The sequence below is a fragment of the Gopherus evgoodei genome, chromosome 6 (assembly GCF_007399415.2).
Source record: "Gopherus evgoodei ecotype Sinaloan lineage chromosome 6, rGopEvg1_v1.p, whole genome shotgun sequence".
NCBI lineage: Eukaryota > Metazoa > Chordata > Testudines > Testudinidae > Gopherus > Gopherus evgoodei.
This window is the reverse complement of record NC_044327.1, coordinates 23,607,750-23,617,451: the sequence shown is the minus strand read 5'-3', so window position 1 is coordinate 23,617,451 and position 9,702 is coordinate 23,607,750. Positions and strand designations below refer to the sequence as shown.

Genomic DNA, 9,702 nt, shown 5'->3' with positions numbered 1-9,702 from the left:
GTTTGGGGTGTCACCCAGAAGCATAGCATAAGTTTGGAATACAGACAGTATAGAGCCATCACTTATAACTTTTAAATACAAAAATGATACATGCACACAGATAACATAATTATAACCAGCAAACCATAACCATAACCTTGTCTTAGACAGCTTATTTGACCCCCTTTATACAAGATTTGGTGCCACTACAGGACCTTGGTTGCAACAATGATTTATATGGTCCCAGTTCATGTCAGTGATGTCACAGTATCTTCTTGGCTTGTTCTGCACACTGCAATGTTTATAGTAATTCTGTGACACATCTATCCTCCAGAATCTGTCTCAAAATGGAACAGGGCCACCTTCCCTTACACATTTTCCAGGGGAGGAACAGTCCAGTCCCGAATAATAACAGAACTGTTTCATGCTTTTTCCCTTTGAATAAGATCAAGATGACTGATGCATTTGTTCAGGACAGTGTTGTTTCTCCCCTGGAAAATATCAACAGTGTTGCCAACCCTCAAAGTCTTGTGATATTTAGTGCTTTTGTGAAAGTACAGGAATTGGGTTATTACGTGAGAATTTCAGCTTGTTGCTTTCTTTTAAAAAAAATTTAACAGTAAGTTTGTAGCCTTCATGCTTGTGAAGAAAAGCTTGAAAACAGAAACGCTCATCACCCCAACACCGGAAGGCGATTTTTAAAAACACCCTTACAATTCAATGTGTAACCTAACCTGACTGGGGGGGAGGCCTGACTCTCTTTGTACGCTAGGGCTTTGTACTCCTGCCCCTGCCCGACGCCAGCCTGCGTCTGCTCGCTCTGGGGAAGCAGCTAGATTGCCAGGGACAGGTGTTCACAGCGCTCCACTGGGGAGCAGCCGGCGGGCGCTCCTGGCCCCAGGGGGAAGCACGTGGCCAGGGTGGGAAGCCCTGAGGGCTGCGCGCTGGTAGCCTGGGTGGCGGCCTTGCGTCCACGCCTACCAGGCTGCAGCCACCCCATCGGGCTACCCCGCACCCTGCGCCAGACCGCGGCTAGCTCCGTGCTAGCGCAGACTGAGGGGCGGTGCTGCGGCTGCCTCCTCGCAGCAGGGGGCGGGGCTCGTTCCGCCGACTGCAGCCCCGGCCGCGCTAGTCTGGGAGGGCCGGGCCGAGCCGAGCCGAGCCGAGCCCGCCTCCTCGTCCTTCCTCCAGCGAACATGGCTGCAGCCGCGGCCGCCCCGGCCGTGAAGGTAAGAGGCGCTGCGGGCTCCCGCCAGGGCCCCGGCGGAGGCGAGATCCCCCCTCCCCCCGCTCAGCTTCTGCCCCCCGGCGGCCGCCGCGGGGTGCGGACTCGTCAGCCTGGCGCACGTGGGCTCCGAGGGAGGCGCCTCTGCTGCTGGGTGCATGTGGCAGGCGCCTGCCTGCGCCGCCCCGCCGGGGTGCGGGGCACATGGGCTCGGGGGGAGCAGCGCCCTTCCCTGCCCACCCTTCTGCTCCCGCTTCAGCCCAGCGCCCCCGCCCGCCTGGCAGGGCTCTGCTGCTCGTGTTACAGGGCACCCCCCAATGGGCTCAGTGCGGACATGTTGAGGCCTCCAACGTGTGTTCTTGTCTAATAAAAGTCTCTTCCTAGGGTTTTGTTTTCCAGTGTGGAGGGGAGGCAGGGCGCTGCGTTCATTTACAGTTGCCATAAAGACTCACAGGGTGTTGCTGCTTCAGCCAGATAACCACCAGCAGCTGAGCACGGCAGCGCAGCAACTCTGGGTGTCAGAATCCAACCTTTAAAGGGAAAAGTTAGACACTGTCCTCGCACTAAGAATCCTGTGCTCTACCTAAAGCTATTTCTGGGCTCTGGTCAAACAGTGGGTAAAAGCATAATTATTAACTAGATCAGTGTCTTGTTTACTGCAGGTTTGGCAGGTATTGATTTGTTAACTCCCTGATGCTTTGGGGATTTGTTCCTCACCAACTCCATCGATAGTACCGAATGCTATAGTTAAGGCTATGGGCCCTGCAGAATTGTGTTCTAATCCTGTCTTCACTTGCCCCACTTTCTGAAAATTGTAAATGACCCTGCATATGGATCTTGTGGAATAAGAGCTAGGAGAGGCCACATTCATCCACACTGAGGCTCTGTGCCCCCTCCCTGGGAGCTCCACTGCAAGGGTCCACTTTCTTCCAGCTCCTGTGATAATTGACTCTGTTAATACTGATTTAGCGTTAATTTAGGTGTTAAGATTGTAAACTCTTTGGGGGCAGGGGCTCCCTTCTGTTTTATGTTTGTACTATAGCCTGTACGATGGGGTCACTCTAATACGCACCAATGACGGAGGCACCATAGTTAAAGCTGTTACACCTAGCCCTTTGCACCCCTCTGTAGGACAAGGTTTTTGGACCTGGGAAACAAGGACTGGAAGAAGCTCCCTCCAGTTCTTGAGGTCAATGTGTAGACAAGAAATTTTCCCTGACTTGAGAGAAAAGGGAAGCTAATTTGTGGTATCCCAGTTTGCCTTGCCCCATTTGTCTTTTCTGTGGTCGGGGTAGGCCTAGCCTCCCTCACGGGGATATCTGTCCATTGAGGTACTATCTGAGCAGCTGTGTCCATGACAACCCACAGAAAAGTCTAGGAAAGCAGGACTTGCTGCATCAGTAAACTCTGTGGTTCCATGCTGCCACTAGGCCCAACTGCTGTTTTGCCTAACTCCAGCCTCATCTGACCAGCCCCAGGAGCTGGGAAACAGGAAGAGGAAGAAGAACAGCCGGACTGGCTTGTGGAAGGGAAGCATGAAGTCCAGTGCTGGAGCTGATGTGGTGTCTCTTCTTCAGGTGGTCACAGCTGTGTATTCCCCTTGGGTGCATGCACACCTGAGTGGAATATATATCTGCATCCACCTGTCAAAAATAGTGGTTGCAGGTAAACAACTGGCTTTTAACTGTCAGTTCCTCATCTCAGAGGTGCAGCTGCTTTAATGAGCCTTTGCTGGCTCTTTTAGAGAGAACTACCTGCCTGGAAGGCTGAAACCTGTCCCCAAGCATGGTTAGCACAGCTGTGGCACAAGGAAAGAGGGATGGTGATTCCCCCAGCTCCTAGTTAGTGTATCTTCTCTTTGCAGCAAACTTACTCTGACTCTTCATTGCCCCTCCCCACTGTGAAGCACTCTTCCTTTCCTCCCCAGCTCTCTGCAGTGGCTTCCAGTTGTTGCCAAAGGATAGGTAAGGGTGCTGGCCCATGCCTCTAAGATTCATTCCCTCCCATATTGCACTAGGTTATCCTCCTATTTGCCAATCTCCATTGTTCCATCTGCAACCATCCCCCAAATCCCTACGCACTCTCATATTCCCCCAACACCATGGATAGGTTGGGGGGCATACCTTTCCCCCAATAATGGCCACTACTGTAATGATGACAGCCTGCTCCTCATTCCTGCAGCCTGACACAAGACCTTCCCCGGATTGGTGGCATTCCCAGAGATGAAAGTTCTCTGTGGGCTGTGATGGTAGCTCCAGCTCCTCAAACAGCGTCATAGCAAAGCCACCCCTCTGACACCTACTTGTGAGTTTAAATTGTCAGCTTTATATTACAAAGAGAGTTTGTTCAAATCCCATTGCATCTGTGATTTTTTTTGTTACTAGAAATTTAGAAATAGAATCTATTTTCTATTAGTGGAACTAAGTTTTGCTGTGATTTTTAAAGCAGAAAATAAAAAGTGGTGTCACATTGATTCTGTTTTGGGAGGAGGCAAGGCGTAAGAGTAAGGTCAGTTAGGGAAAAGAACAGTTTGTCTGTATTGTGGATTCTCAACCAGGGAGTCTCAGTCACCCTGCCCAGCCCCTATTGCTAAATGAGAGGGGTTACAGGGAGATATTCTGGCTAGACAAAAAAGTAGTATTAAAAACTGAGGAGGTAGCCCAAGTTCTACAGACATCGTCCAGTTTCACCAGCCAGCTGATAATGTGGTGAAGAACCCCATATCTCCAGTTTGCATTGTTCTCTTTAATTACAAAGTTTATCATTTTACTGGATAGAACAATTCAGGTTGAAAAGCACACTCTGCGGAAATTATCCTCAATCTTATACTCTGGGCTGCAGTTATGTTGGCAGATATGTGGTTCCCAGTTAAAAACAACTTGATTATTAACCCTCTTTATTCATTTTTTTTTAGAATTTCAATGAATAATAAAAACATTCACAATTTCTGTCCTGATTTGTATGAGTTACAAAATTCAGCGAACACTGAAGAGTATGTGAACAATTTCCAACTTGTGTTAGGATCGTGGTTTGTGATTGGTCCCATAAGGATATGTCTATGCTGCAGTCAAAGGTCCAATAGCAGCATGTGTAGACATACTACCATGAGACATACTTCCTGGGCAAATTCTATGCCAAGAAATTAAAAAATTCTGCCCACAATATTTTGAAATTCTGCCAAATTCTGCATATTTTATTTGTCAATAATAGCACAGTGTAATCACTCCAATTTCAATTATTTTGGTAACTTATTTCAAAATACCTGTCAGCAAGTATGTCAACAGTATAGACGACAATGAAAAAAGATTCCCCCAGGAGTAGAGAGTTAAAGAAACACAATTGGGGGCATACTGGAGGGGGCTGTGTGGGCCCCCCCAGAGCCCAGACACCTGAACCTCCTCCCTCCCAGAATCCAGCCATGGAGCACCTTCCAGCTCCAGAACCCTCTCCACCCAGAGCCCAGCTGCAGGGCACCCCCAGAGCCCAGATGCCAACACCTCTTCCCCTCCCCCCACAGCCCAGCTGCAGGGCACCGCAAAAGCTGAGGCACCTGCACCTCCCTCTCCCCAGAGCCCAGCCAGTGACAACTGCATTCTAGTCCCCCCAGAGCCCGGCTACGAGGCACCCTCAGCCCAAACACTTGCACCCCCCTCTCCCAGGACCTGTACTCCCATGAGTTCTTTACTATCCCCTGGGGGGACACGATGCCCTTCCTCACCCTTTGCCAGAGCCAGAACACCTAGACCTTCTCCCGTCCCTGGGTGGATGAGGATCAAGCAAGGCTGCAGAGCATGCAGAGCCTCCATCCCCACCGGGCTAGTGCTCTGCGAGCTGCAATGCCCCTAATGGCCACCAGCAGCTCTACAGCCCCAGTTCTGCAGGGGAGACATCAAATTCTGCATTTTGCAGCGGTGCAGAATTCCCCCAGGCATAACAGCTAGTACAGCTAAAAATAGCACTGACGATGCAGCAGTGCTGGCTTCAGTGCAGGCTCTATAAACCCATGCAGGGACATGAGTATGTTTTCACGTTGCACGTCTGTGCAGAAGTCCATAGGTGCTGAAACTAGAGATGAAGGGGGATGTGGTGCAGCACCTTCTGGTTTGAAGTCAGGGTGGATTTGATTTAAATGAAATTGATTTAAATCACTAGTCAGAAAGACTCGATTTAATCATGGTTTTCTACATAAAAGTGCATTCTTGTTTGTTGTTTTAACCTTAATATTCTTCACAACTCAAGAGATAGGTGTAGGCTTCATTTTTAGAAGGTGTACACTATACATTTTTAAACAGTGATTTATTTTGAAAACTTTTTAGATTAGTTTTACAGCTATATCAGAAAATGAATGATTGTTCAGTTATTTCATTTACCAAAGGTAATTGAAGCAGAGATTTATGATATCACTGAGAGGTGAACTATCTCCAATTCAAAAGGTTAATCATTAATATTTGGAGGATTTTCTTGCCAGGCTATATTAGGAGGAGAACATCACCAGACAGACATTTTAATTGTTTTATTTAACTAAAACAACAACGTTAAGTATTCTGGATTTTTTTCTTCAACAGAAAACATATAATATTTTAACAAAAAAAGCATATATCCCTCACTTCTCACATTTATCTCCAGACTTCTTCTTGTCCAGATCCAGTACGCCCCAACGATATTCTATTCATTTAACTTTTTGAAACTTTGCACTTTTAGAGAGAGGTAAGGGATTGACTCTGTGTTCACAAATTTGCAGAGGGACAGTAGAGTTGAGATCTGTTGTTTCTCACCTCTATATAGTATTTATTTATTTAAAAACATTTTTGCTGTTAACAAGCATGTTACCTCTGGAGACACAAATGCACAGTTTGAGAACTGCAAAACACAGCATCTCTGATGGTATCTTCTAAACTGAGCACTGAGTCTCATAGGGGAGATAGAAAGATTAACCTAAGTAATCTGTACAGAAGCCTGTGGAACCCCATAAGATTGGATCCCCAATCCATTAACTATTGGAACTCATTTACAACACTTTTCTTAAACATTACATGAATATATTGTCCCATACAATAGAATTAGAATTTATAATCCCTGTTTCATGATGAGATACCTTTGAGCTGTAAAGTATCTTAGTTAAAACTATCTTTAGATAGGTTTTTTTCCTCAAAAAGCATTTTATCAAAAAAATCCAATTTAAATAAAAAATATCATTGATTTTTATCCACTCTTCTTGAAGTGGTTTCCATTATATATAGGATTTACAGTGGGGTTCAATGTCTCTCAGCACCCCCACAATACAAATTGTTCCTGCACCCCTGCAGAAGTCCATGCCATTGTCATCTCTGCTATTTTTAGTGTACTAGTTAGATTAATGCTAGTGTTGGTATGTCTATGTGACCTGCAAATCCCACCTTTGATTGCCTTGTTGATGTTGTTTCTACTCCATATGAGGATGACTGAAACTTTGGAACAGGAGAATCTTGAGTAATAAATATCCCATAATACTTCAGGTACAGTTTTCAGGCAAATAATCATAGCATTCAGGACTCTTTTCATGAACAAACCAGCATTTGCCCAAATACTCATGATCTGTGAATAACACTAAAGCAAAAATCTCCATTCTTATTACAAAAATTATAAGCAAATATTATTGTGATTTATTTTTCTTCCCTAGTCTGCCTCTTTGGGTTATATTAAGGATTTAGTTGTTTGCCTGCAATAACACACACATAGCACAAGGTGGCGCCAAAAGAAGAAAAATCTGTTTAAATACTACCGCAGAGGGGATGACATGAACCAGGCTTTCACATGGAAAAGTATTTGGCACATAACAAGGACCACAGTCTTTGCTTATTGAAAAGAGATGCCTGATGAGCTAATTGCAATATAATGACATGGCATCTGTAGGGTTTTTATAAACATAGGGCTGTAGAAATTGAGAGCAAGAGACAGATTGTTGGTTTAGATTTAAGTCACTGGGATTTCCACTTGGTACTTTTTTATTATTATTATCTGGTTAAGAGATACAACAAATCCTTAGCTGTACAGCTAGGAAACATTCTGAGAGTTTAGATAACATGCATTTATTACTGACAAGGTATTGGGGGGACAAAAATGGGGGGAGTTGTGTATGTAGGTTTTTTTGTTTGTTTTTAAAAGCTCAGCACAATTTGAGTTCTTCCACTTAAAACTGTGACAAACATTGCAACAGTAACTGCCAATTGAAAAAAGCAATATTTTTGTTGTGTGAAACAGAGGGTGAAATTATTTCTTTAAGTGCCAGCAGTGTGCTTGGGGACCACACAATTAAAAACAGCCACTGCTCTGGAGAGCGTAATCTAATTCCCATTGAAGTCAGTGGAAAACCTCCCATTGACTTAAGTGGGAGTTGGATCAGACTCTAAAAGATACAAAGACGACTGATTCCACGGGGAACCCAAAGGAAGGTATAACTTGGAAGTGTATATTTCTTTTTCATTGTATTATTAATTTTATTCTGAAGGCTGCACAACTTAGAATCATAGGGTGGGAAGGGACCTCAGGAGGTCATCTTGTCCAACCCCCTGCTCAAAGCAGGACAAATCCCCCAGATTTTTACCCCAGTTCCCCAAATGGCCCTCTCAAGGATTGAACTCACAACCCTGGGTTTAGCAGGCCGGTGCTCAAACCACTAACTCGGTTGGATTGAAGTATGCAGTAATCAATCAGTTTGTCCTCAGTATTCATTGTGAATGTGTGTCACCGACAGTTTAACCATTTTGCTTTTCTGACTGACACAAGAGGATATACACAAAATCTTTATTTCTATGGATGTTGCTTTATTGAAGAAGTCAGCGTTTGCTAAAACTAAATGGAGATTCCCTCTTTGTTGCTAGTACTGTGCTGCAACTTGTTAACTCTGTGCAGACTGCACTAGAAAACAAAGCTTTTTTAAAAAAACCAAAAAAAACCCTGTATCCCCAGCAGAATATGAATTCACGTTCTTTATACTTTCACTAACAGAAGATTCTGCTAAGCTGGCTGTGAATACTGTTCCCCTATCAGACACTCTGTGTAGAGGCCTGGGGCTTCTCAGGCTGGTGGTAGAGTCAAGAAGAGAAATGGTGTTTCTTTGTACGTGTGTTAAGTTGGCTTGCTAGCAGCAGGGGGAGCTGGTACTACTGTAAGGATAATTGCTGTTGTGGGCCTTGGTTGGAAAGCAAACTCCACATATAGGAATTAGCTTTTTATAACACAAATACAGAGTTATGCTAAACCACATTGTTACGTTTCGGGTATGATTAAGCACCACTCTTTGAAGGTTACAAGGTTTAAAAAGAATACTCTGAACCCAAAAGTAGGTCCAGTGCCGCAACTATAAAGTCCCAGAGGGGGTTCTGTGTGTAGTGGAAGTGTTCTCAGGTACCTTTCCAGCATTCTTCTGGGTAAGCAAGGTTGAGTAACTTGTAAAATAGGGTGTCTATATAGGTCCAGTGGGTTAGTTGGACTATAGCTCCTTAAATCTAGAAGGATGCATAATTCATTTGGGCAGCTGAGCTGATCAAAACTAGAATTTCTATTCTGTGGGAAATTCCAGCATTTCAGAAGAAAATTCATTCTGAATTGGAATGAAAATTTTGTTTTAGGTCATGTTTGTTTCAGTTCTGGCTTTTATATATTTTAATATTTTATACTTTAATATTCTGATTAGGATTTAAAGAATGTAAAATGTATATGAAATAGTGATTGGTCATTTGAAATTAGTATTTGATTTGCTCATTTCTGGTATTCTGACAGGTCATTTGTAATATAATTATTTTGTTAAGCCATTTTACAAGAATAAAAAATTATAAATAAATTGGTTTCAGATTTTTCTAAATTACATTTTTATCCAAATCAACACTCAGTAGAGCATTTTGATCAGTTGACATTTTCCAATGAAATAACATTTCTTCGGACATTTTTTGACTAGCTCTGGATTTAATGGTCTCGATCTGTCTCCTTTTTTATGTGTGAGTTGGTGAAATAGTCCTGTTTCTGAGGGTCACCTTTAAAGTAGCACAAATTAGTGCAGAGGCATAGATGTCGTTAAGCACCTCTGCCATTTCCACATTTTCTGTTGTTATTTTTCCCCCCTCATTGAGTAACGGGCCTGTCGTTGATCTTCCTCTTGCTTCTAATGTATTTGTAGAATGTTTTCTTGTTACCCTTTATGTCTCTAGCTGGTTTGATCTCATTTTGTGCCTTAGCCTTTCTAATTTTGTCCCTACATGCTTGTGTTATTTGTTTATATTCGTCCTTTGTAATTTGACCTAGTTTTCACTTTTTGTCGGACTGTTTTTTGATTTTTTAAATCATTGAAGTTCTACTGGTTAAGCCAGGGTGGTCTCTTGCCATCCTGCCTATCTTTCCTACGCATATTGTAGGCAAGCAAGGAAGGCTTCTTTGGTTGACAGCCTCCATCCTGAATAAAAGTCTGTGTGCTCAGCGTGAATGTCTTACACAATTTAACCTCAGATAAAATGGTGTGGGGC

The 9,702-nt window shown here is 43.9% G+C and overlaps 1 protein-coding gene across 4 annotated transcripts in view; it reads left to right on the top strand.

Annotated features, from left to right (window-relative positions):
• Positions 1-1,082: 1,082 nt before the first annotated feature.
• The window catches only part of MTAP (methylthioadenosine phosphorylase), a 63,235-nt gene continuing 54,615 nt past the window's right edge, over positions 1,083-9,702 (top strand). The window contains exons 1-2 of one of the 4 annotated variants that reach the window (XM_030566586.1): positions 1,137-1,208; positions 3,386-3,508. Coding sequence is in view for 1 of the 4 variants with exons in the window: in XM_030566588.1 (XP_030422448.1) it covers positions 1,176-1,208 (33 nt within the window). In the remaining 3 variants the exon portion in view is untranslated. Of the gene's footprint in view, positions 1,209-2,634; positions 2,870-3,385; positions 3,509-9,702 lie in introns of all 4 variants that reach the window. The other 3 variants (XM_030566585.1, XM_030566588.1, XM_030566584.1) reach the window with 3 other exon arrangements.